The 16,105-nt window shown below is 35.1% G+C and overlaps 1 protein-coding gene across 1 annotated transcript in view; it reads left to right on the top strand.

The window, feature by feature from the left end:
* The first annotated feature begins 363 nt into the window (after positions 1 to 363).
* LOC128988923 (uncharacterized) overlaps positions 364 to 16,105 on the top strand; it is a 31,172-nt gene continuing 15,430 nt past the window's right edge. The window contains exons 1-8 of the mRNA XM_054410704.1: positions 364 to 568; positions 4,881 to 7,683; positions 8,305 to 8,444; positions 9,559 to 9,703; positions 10,232 to 10,414; positions 11,615 to 11,742; positions 12,529 to 12,666; positions 13,533 to 13,660. Of these exons, the coding sequence (XP_054266679.1) occupies positions 5,001 to 7,683; positions 8,305 to 8,444; positions 9,559 to 9,703; positions 10,232 to 10,414; positions 11,615 to 11,742; positions 12,529 to 12,666; positions 13,533 to 13,660 (3,545 nt within the window). The 5' untranslated portion in view covers positions 364 to 568; positions 4,881 to 5,000. The remainder of the gene's footprint in view (positions 569 to 4,880; positions 7,684 to 8,304; positions 8,445 to 9,558; positions 9,704 to 10,231; positions 10,415 to 11,614; positions 11,743 to 12,528; positions 12,667 to 13,532; positions 13,661 to 16,105) is intronic.

Below are 16,105 nucleotides of genomic sequence, written 5' to 3'. Positions count from 1 at the left end.
TTTTTCGATCTGATCCACGATCCTACCGATCCTAGGAGTTGCAATGGCAGTCTAGATGCTTATCATGGTACCTGCCCAGCGTTGACCTGTCGACAACATACTACTACCTACGGGAGTATGTTTTATCTATGCTACTACTACTACTCAACACATTCTTCTTGGAAAGCTGGAATATGGGAAACGTGCCATCAGTCATCACTATGACGTCAGTCATGGAACATGGAACGTCCTTTGAGCCTCGCGGGAACTCGACCCCAATCGGGTTTATACTATGAGCAAAACAAAAAATTTTCGAGCCACTTTTGTTTGGCCTTTTTTTTGTTGAATTTTGTAAAAGTAAAACGTAAACCCAATATGGCCGTCGCTGGTATCGTTAGTGATCAATGCAATATTAATATTAGTGATGTTTTGGTCAGCCAAGTTTCTCTACATCTTAGCCAGTGATTAGTTAAGTTTAAGGATATTGATTTTGTCGAGAGAGCCTATTATAGGCCTAGCCTACTTCAAGAATTTCTCTCATTAATTGTTTCTTAAGGGCATAACTTACAAGATCAACTAACCTATTTCGGTAAGTTCAACCATACCCGCTGAAAAATATATTTTTATTAATAAAAACAAAATTAATGATGCCTTTAAAGAAAGTTCGGGTGTTTTGATCAGATAGGTAATCAAACTGTACTTGTCTGTAGCCTAGGGAAAATATTGTATGTAGCCTACAGGCCTATGCTTTAATAATTTCATAGGCTAACATAAGTTAACTTTTCCAAACTTCAGAAAAGGCCTAGCCTCGGCCCATTTATTTATTTATTTACGGTTACACCATTTTTAAGGTGTAAGTTAGCACCACTTTGTGATAACCAGTAAGTTAGGCCTAGGCCAGAGAGCACAGAATAGAAGTAGAGGGGCTATGTATATCCAGCAAGCTTTGCGGGCAGTGTAGCCAATCCCCCACCACTTATACGGGCAAGTGGCGGCAACTGCTGCATATAGCGGTAGATTACCTTTTCCAAATGTACGTTGATTAGACACACTTAGAGTAAGACCTAAAATTACCAAATTTGGCACAGCTACTAGTCTATAAATTAGTGCTTCCAACACTTGTGTGAACCTGGCAAAAAGTAGTGCGCGCGCCACAAAAAATCTATTGCTGGCCGTTTTGCGGCAAAATATTGAACCATATATATATATTGTTCATAGTCAGTAGAATTCTAAAATGGTAATACACACCAATTTTAGAAAGGTAGATATTTAGAAAAAAGTAAAAAAAATAAAATTTTATAAATTTTTCAAATTTTATTTCAAAAGCAAACACGTGTCACATGTAACGTAATTTTTTATTGCACAACTCAAAATAAGCATTTTGTTCAGAATTTATTCCTCTACATAGACAAATCATAATATACACAAAATAATTATTTTTATAGATTTATTACTAGCAATAATACGGAAAAATTGGAAAACGTCAATTTCTTCTACTACACGTTGATGGATCCACAAATGCCCTCTACTAATAAATCAATATGATAAAACCATACATTTTTTGAAGCCAATAATATCATTCTATATAAGAATAACTAAATAAGATAAGTAATAGAATATTTGGTTTTCACAAAAGCAAAAATGTAAACAAAACAACTGATCAGCTGTTATAGCCCACAAAACTTCATTAACTTTTTATCTTATTTTGGATCACACATGTATAAATATGTATGCAAAATAATGCATAAATATTTCGCCTAATACAAAATAATAAACTAAAACGAACATTACACTGTTAAAATTAGGGATAAAACCCACACTTCGTCTTTATCAGACAAAAACTCGCGCCGCCGCCGCCGCCATTTTAGGTTAGACAATGACAAGTGTTCTGTTCCTTCAGCGTTGAAAAATCAAAAGCTTCTATTTGTGTGACCAGCCTAACAACATTGAATTCTACTGTGCTTCGTCTACAAGAGCGTATATAAAACAACGTTTTTGTACTTTTCACATTGTATATATATATGCGATTTAGAAATCGACATTTTATGTCGATCCGCCACATGAACAATAGGCTACGTAAAAATAGGCTATTTACAAAAATTGTTCATCAGCTGTTGGAATTTATTATGACGTTATACTTTATACAGAATAAAAGATTACTTCATGCTTGTTGCAGTGGTACCACTTGCTTTTGTCTTTGTTTACTTTCTGATTTGTTTTCTGAACTTTCTGAAATAGGCCTAAGTTAAAGTTATGCCTAACATAGGTCTACTTCTGATTTTAACTTACTCTCCGTTTACTTTTCTACCAACTAGGACCTAAGTTAACTTATAAGTTAGACCTATGACTTATCCTATATATATTTTGTAATTTTCAAGGTTGAAAACCCCTTTTTGAAATTAAAATTCCAACCCCCTAAACTTTGCCACCTTTTCTTCTAAAAACAAGAAAGTTCCCCAGCTGTCAACTCCATAAATATAGGTTTAGGCTAGCCTGTAGGTTTGAATCATGGTGTTGTTTACGCTGTAAAAACAATTTCTTAAGAATAAAAGTTATGGTGTTTGCAGGATCTTATCAGGCCTAATTTAGTTTGTTAAATCTGGGTAAGGTAGGTCTAAATTTATAGGTTAATCTGAGCCCGCAGCTCGGTGTAAGTTGTGTGTAGGCTCCAAAAGCTAAGTTATTTGTTATAGCTGTGTAGGCCTATTTATACATCTGTGTGTATAGCTGAGCATTTTAATTGCCAATTCAAATGAATGAAATGATCTTGTTCTGTTATAATTGCATTATAAGTTATCTGGCGGTTAAGGAGGTTTTAATTTATGGACTAGCCTACTTAAGTGTTGCTTCAAGATTACAATTTGTCAATTCTCAGTAAAAGTGGTGTGTTGCTAGCCTACTGTTTGTGCATACAGTTTTAAACTTCCGTGAAAAAAAATTGGTTCAATCACCAGCAAACACAAACATTTAAGTTAAGGTTTGGACTACTACCCTATATAAAAAACACTCTTTATTCAATTTTTAGTTAGGTTCTAGTAAGCCACCGGGTGACTGAGCCATGGCTCGGTAGAGTTTATTTTGATTGTATAAGAGCAATATCAAGGAAACTCACAGTTTTTACAACTAATTTTAGCTTGAGTTAGGCCTATTATTTACGTTTCAGTGGAATTTCAATTTATTATGAATACAGCTGTCCAAATTAACTTTGGCCTTTGTAAAATATGAAAAATAGTACATAAAAATTGTAAAATCTATGCATACCCTTTAATAAGATTGAAACTAGAGAGTAAACAAAGAGTAAACAGCAGGGAGTTGAGGCCAGTGCACTCAAACGGCACCAACACAAATGTCTTGCTCTATTTCCCCCGTTCTCAATGGCGCCACTTGGGAGAGCTATTGCTAGCCGTCTTAGCACCAGATCGCTCCTACACTCAGTAGTTTTTTCGTTCATCATTATGTACGTGCATGAAGTAGCCTGTATATGTCTCGTTGTATTTTTTTTGCAGAATTCTAAAGTAAGCACTCTCGTGGCAAATCCCACCAAAAGCTCTCCTCGGTGATCAGATTTATAGGTATTGGAGAAGATTCACAAGTCTATTGAAATATATTGCCAGATTTATGATATTTACGACAATGGAGTGATGTGAAAGGAGTGGTGATTACTGTATCCATGGTTGGTACAGTCAGGGAAAACATGGAATAGTCAGGGAATTTTGTTGGTTTTGGGAAAGGGAATTATGAAAACATTCTGAAATTTTTCTCCTGAAAGATTACTTTTTTACATATATGCTACATTTGCATTAAACATGTCTTAGTCAGGGTGATGACTATTGGCAAAAAGAATGACATTTAAGCACTGATTTTTATATCGATAGGTAATGGGTACGGGGGAGGAATCGATATGTATAGTTTGAAACAAGTTTTGTTTCTGAGAGTGATAAAATTGGCTAGGTTAAATATTTAAATTTTTTTCTATATTTCTTGATTTTGATTAGTTGATATTGACTTACGGGATAGGTACCTGGAAAGAGTATAATATCAGTCTGGAAAACCTAGAAAAGTCTGGGAATTTTATTTTCCTTATGTAGTACCAACCCTGCTGTCCCAGTGGTAGGCATTGTCTAGTGACTGACAAACTATTGACAGACAGCCAATTTAACTTTGTTTTATACTTCGTGCCAAAGCTGGTGGCGGCTGAGGGATTAGGACGGCCAGGTCGGTGAGCAGGTCCGACCTATGTAGTCCTACCTGGCGGTCCTAATCCCTCAGCCGCCACCAGCTTTGGCGTGGAGTATAAGTTTGTTTCATGAACCATAGAAAACAATTTCACAAAATGGTTGTCAAAAAACTTTTTTACCACAAATATTTGGTGTCTGGTGGGTTCCAGTGGTCTTAATACAGATGTCAGTCAATACTTGATCTACCAGTAGGTCTACCACCCTCATCTTGAACAATGGTTTGGTAATTTTTAAAAGTAAATAATGCAAGACTGTCTTTCTGGGAATCGCTCATAACTTTTTGCTGTAAAAATCACAAATCTGAAATAAAATTAATTGGCTTGCGGGTTTTCACCATAATGTATCTAATCAAAGATTGAACATAATAAAAGGTAGTATTTTGAATGACAGCACTCATGTTAACACTCTACTGCAGACAAAGTATTGAGTGATATGATGTAGGCCTACATACCCTACTACTATTGCCCTAGGTTTACTAAATGTAAGAACCCTCTGATGGCAGCGATAGCCCTGCTCCATAAGCCACCAATGCAAAGTGTGTTGTACTTTCAACCCCAAGTTTATTTGTGAGCCTCCAAAAATATTCCTGAAGGTCATATGAAGAAGTATGTAAGAAGATGTTTTGAATTCATATGCTATTATAACTTTTTTAATGTTTTCCAGATGTGACCAGCTACTTTTCAAGAACATAAAATCTTGTACCGTTGTTATTAATAATGAAAAGATCACAAGTTTTGAAAAGAAAAAAAATTGACAGTTGAAATACTATACCTGTGATCACCAATGGATCCTGTTGGTTCATGGAGTGCATACGCTGCTAGCTACAATCGTCTCACAGGATCAGCCAGCAACGGAGACTACCCCCACCACCTGGCAGCTACCAACCCAGGGCCCTCTCCTTCCACCACCTCTCCGTTACTGCTACAAGCTGCTCACCCAACCTCCTCCCCAGCGTTTACTCCCAGCAGTTTTCTCTCCCCCCCACCAGTGGGTTATGACCCTGTCTTTTCCCCTTTCTTACATGCCAACCAGAAAGCTCATTACCCTCAGGCATTAACAGTGGCTCAGCATAGACAAGTGATTGCCTCTACAAAACAAGTTTCAGCAGACAATGATTCCCTAAGGGAAAGTTACACTCCTGTTCACCCTCAACCTTTGCCCCCTCCAAATCCAGCTTTCTTTGAGCAAGCTTCTGGTTCTGTTCAACCTACTACGATCGCTTGGTCACATCAGAGTAACTCTCATTCACAATTGCCGAGTCCTTTTGGAGTTTTACCACATGAAAGTGTGGTTGGTAGTAGTACGGGCTCGAACTTTAATCCAGCTCACTTTGCTGCAGCCCAGACATTAAATCATATTAATTCGCAGCTAGCTGCTGTGAGTTACAGTGATACTTCTAAAAGGCTCACTACAAGGCCAATGCAATCTCCTCCGTCAAAACCGATCACCCCTAATGTTACAAGTTCTGGATACTATCAGCAGGCTTCTCCGATTTCTGGAAACCAATATATTGCTAGCAAAACTCAAGTTCCAAATGTGATGGTGCCATCAGCTAATATGTCTAAAGATTACAATGCGTCACTGTCCCATATACACGCTTCAGTAGCAGCGTTTCCACCGAGAATATCAGAAAATCAGTCAAGTGAATTCCAGTCCCCCACGACAAAGAGCAACTCTTCTGTGCCAAACAAAATAACTGAGAGGAGAGATAGTGGGCATGAATCTACACAGTCCTCTCCCATCAGTTTTGCTGTAATGGACTCTAATCAAAACAGATCTTCATCAAAAATACCTCCGGCGAGGTCAGGTATTCCTCAGCAGTCACAACTACAACAGCAATTGTTGAACCATCAGAAGACTGGAGCGTACAGAGGGTCAACTCCTGAGTCGGAATACACCCAAGTCTCTGCGGGAAGGAACACTGCTTCTACTGATGCTGGATATTCATCAGGGTCTAGTGTAGGCCACGGTGGTGTTGATGCGTCTTTACAAAGGAGTCCATTAGACTCTCATGTCACTAGTCCTACCGGTTATCCAGCGTATCACAGTCCAATGACTTCTATGTCCTCCCCTTCACCTGTTCAGCAACACGTTGACCAAAATGTAAGCTACAGACAAAACCCTTCTCCTCAATTCAACCCTACGTCACCTTTAGACGCTTCTTTATCCAGGCATCCCTCGGTTATAACAAGAGGTGATCCAAAATATGCTAATGATACGTTTCCCCCAAAACAGTGTTGGGATGGGACTGAACAACTCAGAAGTCAAAATTATTCTAATTATTCATCGGATGTCTCTCCAAATCCCAGTAATATTTCAATCCAGCACCAACGAACATCTCACATGGTAACAGACAGGCACCAAGAATATTTAGCCTCTGGCAATCAAAGTATCAAGGGAGATCCCATGACTATTGTTAAAAACTTGCAAAATCTACAACAGCATTGTCAACCCCCTCCAGTCACTACAGATATTAAAGTAGAATTTGAAAACCCAAATCCTGCCATCAAAAACTGTGGCTCACCATCAAAAAGGAAAAAGAGCACTGATAGTAAAATACTAGTTGCTCAACCAGATCCTTCAAATAGAGTTCCTCCTCCTGCTCATTTAAATCAACCGCAACAGAATAGTGGTGGCGTGGAACATAACTCTCAGAAACCAGAAAACTCCACATTTACACCTCAAAACACTCCACATCCTGATTCAAAACCCACAAATGCGCCATTTCACCCTCACGATGTCTCACATTCTAGAGGCCAGATATCTTATCTTACTTCTCATAAAATGCCCAAATCGCAAGATCAAAAGAACATTAACCCTAACTTACAAAGTAAATCTTCTGCAACGAATCCTAACCAATACAACATCAATGACAGATTACCGAAGGTTGATGTTGAAGACACGCCGATTGCAAAAGTTATTGTTCCCGATGTTGAAGAAGAATTAGGGTTTTTAGCTGAAACTCCTAATCCCAATCCAAAACCAAATAGTGCCATCATGAATATTCCTCCAGTAAAGCTGTATACAAATCCAAAAAGCAGCTTCATGGAAAGTTACCTAAAATTTATTCAGGGTGAGAAGGAATCGTCCCCCCCTCCTAGACAAAAGCCTGCCAGGCTCAGATATGTACCTATGAGTAGAAAACCTCAGCAAGAAAAACAACAATTAAAGAAGGCAAGAAAGAAATCCAAAACACCTCCGCCAATACAGAGCGATGTAGAAGAAGATGTGGATGATCCGAGATACTTTCCTTTGCCTAAAGATCCATCAAGTAGGAAGTTAAACTCAAGTGACTCTGAGGAGACGGATTATGATAATCTAATACCAGCTGTTGCACACAAGACGAGTTCAAACAATGCTTCTAGAGAGGCAACCGATAATGAGGAGCAAAAGAAATCTAGTAAAAGAGTACCAAAAGTCAAAAGGAAATCTCATCTTACCAGGAAGAGAAAAAGGAGCTCATCAGGTAAGAATGTAATTAAAATTATGTTGACATAATTTATGAATGTAATTAAACGAACCCAAACATACATTTAAAAATGAGATAATATTCACAAATTTAACAAAATATTTTATGGGTAAGATGAACTATATTCTCTGAGTCTGTTAACACTTAGTATACTGTGGTTATGTCCATACATTTTTCATTAATTTACTGAAACAGAATGTGGTTGTATAACTTAGTTATATGGAACTATTATAAATACCAGCACGGATTTCATATAATGTCTATCTCATTTCATTCATATCTTATTGGATTTAAACGTAGTGGTAAATTTAAAATGTTGTAAGCGGTTGCTTTCTAATGAAAAAACCTAACGGCACAAAAATTATACTAACTAAACTTTTTTTTACAATGAACCCAATAAATTTATATTTTTATAAATTTTTATCTTGAAATGCAATTGACCCTTTAATTTGATGGAATTTGAATTTTGATTCTACAGTTAGTATAAGGCTTGTGAAAGTATTTTCTTAACGCCTGTAATTCTTAGCAATTGCTAGAATTCAAGCAACAGGGACACTTGATCAGTATATCGTACACAAAGCTTATCCTAAAAGTCTGATTTCTGATTATCTTTTACAGAAGAGTCACAAGAACCATTACCGGTACCTACGCGTAGAAGTGCTAGAAGAAAAGCAAAAGAGACTCCTAGTCTCGATGAAAAACTTGATGAACTATTCTCAGGCAATTCTGATTCTGACCAGGCTTGGAGTCCAGATGAGGTAAGATTGGAGCTGATTAATTAGTTGAGTATTTATCCTTTTATGGTTTGGAAATGTTTGCAGAATAGCACAAAATATATTTGACTTCAACCGTTTTTTTTAAACTAGCTTTTTTCAATTCTCAGTTCTTAAAATAGAAAAGATTCACTTTACCACATTCACATTGTTTTTTTTGTTGTTTTTTTTTTACTTTAAAGCAGTAAAGGACCAATGAGGTTCAAGAAAGAAAGAAAGAAAAAAAGAAAGAAAGTGCTTTATAAAAAAAAAATCATTTACAGTTGATACAAGGACTGAACGAAAAGAAGTAAAATTGTAATGCTTTGAATGTCAACATATCAAAGACCAATTTAATTAATTATACAACGAGAGGTGTAGTGAATGTGCGTAACTATCAGTGGTAATGAGAGGATATAAACGAAAACATAACCTCTCCAAGAAGTAGGGATGGACGGGATTGGATTTTTAGTTCGAGACGAGATGAGATTTTCTATTCCTCATAAAATTTTGATACGAGATCGAGACGGGGTTTCCCTTCTCATACATAACAGGAAATGCACGTTCCACATTTTAACCAGATTTTTTAAACATTTTTAAATACCTAGGTACTGATTTATGACAGACTGGTTGAATACAAAAATAATAATAATAGACAAAGATATAAAATCTTTTATTAAAAAACATTAATAAAAATATCAGTATAAAAACAATAATGAGGCCTAACTTATTAAAAATAACTCTTCGGCATAGGAAACATGGAGATATCAGTTAGTATATAGTTGAACTTTGAAAAATATCAAATTTATAAGTCTAAAACAACAGTAGTTAAGTATCAAGTAACAATTTTCAAGTCTTGTGTTATTTTTAGAATGATTTTGGAGTAACATATTTTGGCTATGTTTACAGTAGTAAAACATGTCTCTCACTGCTCACCCTTTCAATATTCTGCTTCCTGGAACAATAACTTTGACACAATGCAAAGATGACTGGCTGAACAACCTTCAATTACAATTATCTCGTCTTATGATGTAGAATTTTACTTGTGGAAATTACTAATTAGTAGCTTAGCGTCCTATTTGACTAATATTATTGTTGCTGATTGTGATTTTGTCACTAGGATTCTGATGACGAAGATGAGTATGGCAAAGCTTTTGGAAGTGGAAGACGAAGAAAATCTAAAGCATTGTCAGGTTCTCGGTTTTTGGAGTCATCCGATGAAGAAAAGAAGTCTAAACCAAAAGCTGAAGTTGTCGACATGTCTGGTATGTGGTAGTAACACCAACCAACTATAGTTTTACTTTCATATAGTCTTGATACTAGTTACTGTTAACTGCTGACAGATCATTTTGGAGAAATGACAGTTGTAACTTAATGTAAATCTGAAAGTTTTTCTAATTATTGATAATTTAACGGTCTTGTTTCTATTGTTATATTTCCAACCTTATAGTTACATATATCGTATTTATCTTACCACAGAGAAATGGCATTTAGAGAGAACGTGCTTATAGCGGTAGCTTGTTACTTAGTGTTGTCTTTGAACTTCATACTCAGAAATCTTCTTTTGCCATTGATCATATTACCTAGATGAATAGGCTTCATCATCAACTTTCACATCAACTAATACTGTGCACTGACAAACAAATTGCTTACCTTATTTACGTATGCGGTAAAAAAAAAAAACATATTTAAGACAGAAAAATATTTAAAAAAATAAACTCCTAGTATGAAGTAGAATTTTACAGTTCAGTATATATATAAATTCCTTTACTAATAGACTTTTTGGACCCCAGGTATTTGCCCTGTGTGTAACAGCAACTTTGCAGACGACCCGACAGATGCAGTAAAATGTTCCAGCTGCAAGAATCAGTTCCACTGCAGTTGTCTTAGTCTGCAGACAATGCAGCGAGTGCTGAAGATGGGCTCGAAGCGCGGCACATGGCGTTGCGACAGCTGCAAATCAGCCCCAGCCAGAGGTATGCAAGCCTTCCAGGGTTTGTGGTAAAACTTACTTTTTACTGTAGGGTCTATCAAGAGGAGCTTTATACTATTATTTTGAAACAGGTTAATTTGCAATCAATTCTATTAATTTCTATTCAAAACATCTTTATTCATTAGTATGTATTGTATATGCAAGAATGGTGTCAAAGTGATCATTACATAAAATAACACAAATAAAAGACAAATATAATACACAAAAACAAAACAACAAAATAATATGGGCATCTCTCAAGGACAAAACAAAAATATACTTAGTGAAACAGCAATAGGCCTAAATCATTTTAATTCAATGCTGTTATTGCTTAGCTCACAAATCTTTGAATTCATAAAGAGCATTTTGTGTCAAATGTAATTTTAAATTTTAGAGTGTTTTAAAATCTGTTGTCATCTGTTTCATATTTTATTTTTATTGGTAATTGATTAAAAAATTGTATTCCGGACAATGTATGATGGTGCTTGCTTAAAATATATATTTTTTATGCTTATTAGTTTCAACTTGTATTTGGTTTCTTGTGATGTAACTATGATTATCCGCGTTTGTAGTACGGTAATGTTGGAATTGGTTCCCCTACCACACTTTTTCATGTAATGCAGTTGTTGATGGTTCATAGTGGTCCACATGTTGGTAGATATACTGCCAGGTACTTTCAATCCAAATAAAGTGGTTTTTCTTTTTTTTCTTGTGATTCTAGAAAATTTAAAACAAAAACTAAAAGCTGGCCTTAAACATAGGTTGTATTACAAGGCCTTAATAGCTGTTTACTTTCAGGGAAAAATAAGCTAAAATCAAATCAAAATAACTAATTATTGTAGACATTTTACAATGCATTACGGGTAACAAAAAAAGATGGTTGGAAAAAATAGTACTGGTTTGATATCATTTTATTTTTAAACAAGTAAAAGATCTGAGATTTCCCCTATATTTCGTAGAGGATTAAAATATATCAAAAACAAATAGATTGAAATATAACTAATCAGTTAACAACAACGCAAGTTGGAAACATTGCTTAACACTAAAGATAGGGAGATTGATCCAAATGCTAAATACAATCACTCAGATCCCTATATCTGCAAATTTATAAACAATACATATCTACATTTAAGATCATATGTTGGTTGTCTTTGCTCATCCTTAACATTTTGAATAGAAAAAGTGTAAGCTGTGATATTTTCAGGTAAATTGAAGAGTTCCCAAAAAATTCGTAAGAGGGAGACCAGAAGAGCAGTGAAAGCTTTTAAGGCAACCAAGGAGAAGGAAGAAATTGATGCCACTCTAGGCACTGAAGATTACTTCCCTTTTAAGGTAAGTAGGCCTAAAGGACAAATTAGGTTGTTCACAGTACCTACTTTTTAGCATCCGACAACTGTGTTTGATCAGTTATTCAGAAGTCAATTAGCATAAATGAAGTCGACAATATTTTTATTTAGTTTTTGTTCTTTTGATGGTTAAGTAATTGCACAATCAGGAACCCCTCCTATCATAAAACAAAATGTTGTCATTAACGTTCATTTTAAATTGTTCATCCAAACCACTATACTGTACCTCTTAATCAAGAGAAAAATATTGGCATCCATTTAGTTTGCCCACAATCACAATACAATACACACTTGTCTAGTTTGGCACGCTCAAGATTTTGTTGGCACCATATTATTGAAAATACCGAATAACTGAACATCTTCTAAAAAGAGCCGTTATTTCAAGTGTTAAGAGCGCCAAAAGGAAATCGTTGACTGTTGCACCATTATTCTGTTTCTAAAATAAATTAAAATGTTATAGAATCCGTTGAGTCTTGCCGTTCCCTCCCAACTTCTGCAGATTGTTCTCCGACGTCTGCGGAATGCACTGTAAGGCTTAAAACCACCCCGTAAGGCTATAAAGTCTCGGACCGTACAATTAGCTGGTATGATGAACTACTACCATGAATTTTCTCATCATTCCCACACCAATTCCATGGTGGATTAAAATATAGGCTACAAGAATTAAACTTTTTAACTAGTTTTTTGAGTTTTTTTTATTGAATTATTAATGATTTACTTATATATAAGTGATGTGTATAATGATTTAGCTGCAATTTGAATGTCATTTTAGTCTGGGGAGTTCATTGTCGTGAAAGAAGAGTTGACAGAAAAATATCCAGCTCTGTGGCGAGTGGACGGAAAAACACTGCTGCAAAAGTACGAGTCCTTCGATCAGAACGGAGAAAAGCTTTACCGAAATATTTCTACTGTGAGTTTCAACACATGTCTTGTTAGTTTTAACATGAAATATTAAGTGGCTAGGCCTAACTTACTAGGTAATCGAGTGGATGGTGCTTACCTTCAAATCCAAAGGTTGCCGGGCCAATTCTGAGAGTGATTGATTCTGGAGATAGCCGTCATTTGCCACTGGGCTTTTGATCAAGATACTTCCTACGAAATTATTGCATAAGATAAAATACTCAAAACAACTAATTTAGGTCCATAGTTTTAAATTACAACAAATATGGTCGAAATCACCCTACTGATTTAAACAGTGTTTTTTAAAAACTCCCACACAAACAAATCACAAACAGTAAGGTCCTTATGATTTTTTGAGTGGATAGCAGGCTTACCTGAATGGGAAAGAGTCCAAACTGGCACGGATGGCCAACCAAGCCAGGATCATATGTCAGTTTGGACTCTTTCCCATTCAGGTAAGCCTGCTATCCTCTCAAATAATCATAAGGACCTTACTGTTTGTGTGGGAGTTTTCAAAAGACACTGTTTATATCCCTCCAACAACATTGGTTAAACTGAAGAACCGCACTCACTCAAGACATGCTAGCTAAGGTGTGGGACAAATTTGAGTATTGCCTATATGATGAATATCTTAAGAGGGTCATATTGAGCATTTAAATGGTATTTTTATGAGTTATCATTTAATATAAAATTAACCTCATGTCCCTATGATCATAAACCTATAAAATCGGATGATTCTGTGTAATAATTATAATTTTTAATTCTCCCTTCTGAAGAAGCCTCTTCTAAAGAAGGAACTCTAAGGAACATATTTCTACATAGTGTGTTTTTCCCTCCACAATTGGTATGGTTACAGTAGTGTACATTATTTTGCAGTACTCTGGATGGACTCCTCAGAACAGGGGCATTTACCAGAAAGTTCCTGTGCAGTTCATAGTGCAAAGTCGCTCAGAAACCATTGTCAGATTCCTCAGATCAGAAATGGTCGATCCTGCTGTCGAACAGTGAGTAATCTTCACATTCACAAGAAATTTATTTTAGTTACTTTTAAATCCTTACACCAAAGAAAATTTTCTATTTTGTAACATTGGTCACTCAAATTTATTAGGCTACAGCTCATGTGTAAGCAACCATTGTGTATAAGTGTATCCATTACTTAAATGTTTTGGTTTATTTGAACCTAGCTTGTAAACTCACCTTAAAATATTCATTTTAGGCTAGGCCTATTCTACAAATGTTTAAAGTTAATAAGTTAATAAAGATATGGATTACAAAATGGGTTTTATTTAAACAAATGAACAATTAACATGCAATGAGAAAAGGCTTGACGTTACAATGAAAGGATTGACAATGGTGTATGGGGTTGAAATTAAATTGAAATAAAAATAAATTTGAATAATAACTTAAAGGTTCAAATAATTTAGATGTGACATCTCTCAGGGTAGGGTGTCGTGCTGGCTTGAATGCTGATAATTAATAAATTTAATAGCGTCCAAATAGGCCTAATTAAAGTGTTAAATTTACACAATCTCAACAATGGAAAATCTAATTTTGGTGTTGTCCAAAAGGTAAGTCCAATTAGTATAAAATTTAAAAGAGTTTAAAGAAAAGGTTTTACTTAATTTTGAAGATAATGATTGAGTTGAGTCCTCTTGAGGTTTAGGCTACTATATGATATAACTTGAAACTTGAAATGAACTTGATTCTTGATAAATGAATTTGATTTAACTTAGGTAAAAATGTTGAGTCCTTCTTCTAATAATTTCAACTTCTCAATGGCTTCCTTCTCTTTCAAACTCACTGTTCACATCACTGATTGTTGAACACATGGGATCACTTTCACTGCTTCTTAAATTTTGATTCCTTAAGGACTAATTTTGAAATGATATTATAAGAAATTTTGATGTATTGCAATTCTCTTACATATTTAATAAATAATTAGGTTGTGGGCTTTGTAAAAAAAAATATAGGCTATGAATGAATATTATTAATGATTAATTGAACATATTAATGAAATTATATAGATTAGGAAAATGAATATTAGGACAGTCTTTCTGAGGAGTGATTATTAGGTGTATGAATAGAAGTTAACATAAAAAAAATTAATACTAAATAATGAATGAAATGAAATGAAATATTACAATTTATCTCCTCAGAAATTTGTATGATATGGAATGAAGGACAAATTTCGAACTAATATGAAATGGAATTCATGAATCATTTAGTATGAATTATATTTAAAGCTAGTTATGGGTCACATTAAATGATTGATATTTTTGGATGATGATGATTAGAAACTTCTTAATATAAATTTACATAAACACAGGAACAAACATAACTGGGGAAATTAGTGAGGGTTAAGATAGTTCATGACCTGACACAGGGGAATAGCAATAGAAGCAATGTTAAGGATATGTTTTTCACAGTTTTCACTTGGGAAATGGGGAAAAGGGTACACGCACTCGCGATTAAGGTTCATGACGATCTCCTCTAAATATAATTAATACACTTGATGATAATGAATTGATTATAGGATTTTATTTACACAATGTTTTGAGAGTTTATGTTACCGAGATCTTCTTCACCATTTACCATCTCCTCTTCTATGATCATTTTGAAGCAGATATGTGATAAGGTCTGAATAAGATATCTTCATTCTTCAGAGAAAACGTTTTTGCATTTTATTTAATAGTTTGATGTGTTTGGCGGTATGTATTAATCTCCTCAAATGTCAGTGTGCTGTCCTTTAGTGGATTTCTTTGTTGACCACTGAAGTTGTTTCTTGTGCTATCATACTCATTATATATTATATTATTATGGTACTTATCGTACATCATATTATCAAAATTATCATTTATATTATTATTTGGCCTATGGCTATTATTATTAACTACTATTTGACATATTTGTCCTTCATGATGACACAAATTAAACTTCACTGTAACATTATTATTGTTGATTTGCATATTTATTTCATTCGTATTAACATTCAAATCCATTTTAAGGGCGGATAGTACATAGACTCCAAGGATGACTGGCTTCATTAAGTTTGAAACTATTAAATATCTTATTATTCATCTTCTAAGAGAAAGTTGTTTTTATCACATAATTAAGTATTTCGACAAGGATCAGATGGCAACATAACTCTTTCTCGGCCGTAGCCTACATCGACGAGTGGTTTTCCGACCTCTGTGGAGATTGTGGAAAACGAGAACTTGAATGGTGGCTGTTTAATTGTGGATCCATGGGTGGAGCAGTCGGGGCAATAGACAAGTTGGGATTTTGTCTAAACATCGCACATATTTGGTTTTGTTCCTTAGTAGGATGATTCCGATTATAATTGTAGTTTTGGCCATAGTTCCGGTCCGGGTAGTGGTCACGCTGGTATGGTTTGTTGTCTCGGTGTGCCCGTTGGTACTGTTGGTACTCATTACCATTGTTTCCGTTGT

Source organism: Macrosteles quadrilineatus, unplaced genomic scaffold (assembly GCF_028750875.1).
Source record: "Macrosteles quadrilineatus isolate MER2022 unplaced genomic scaffold, UCM_ALF_1.0 Scaffold_3__2_contigs__length_128488019, whole genome shotgun sequence".
Taxonomy (NCBI): Eukaryota; Metazoa; Arthropoda; class Insecta; order Hemiptera; family Cicadellidae; genus Macrosteles; species Macrosteles quadrilineatus.
Note: the sequence above shows the minus strand (reverse complement) of the source record. Positions and strands in the feature narration are given on the sequence as shown.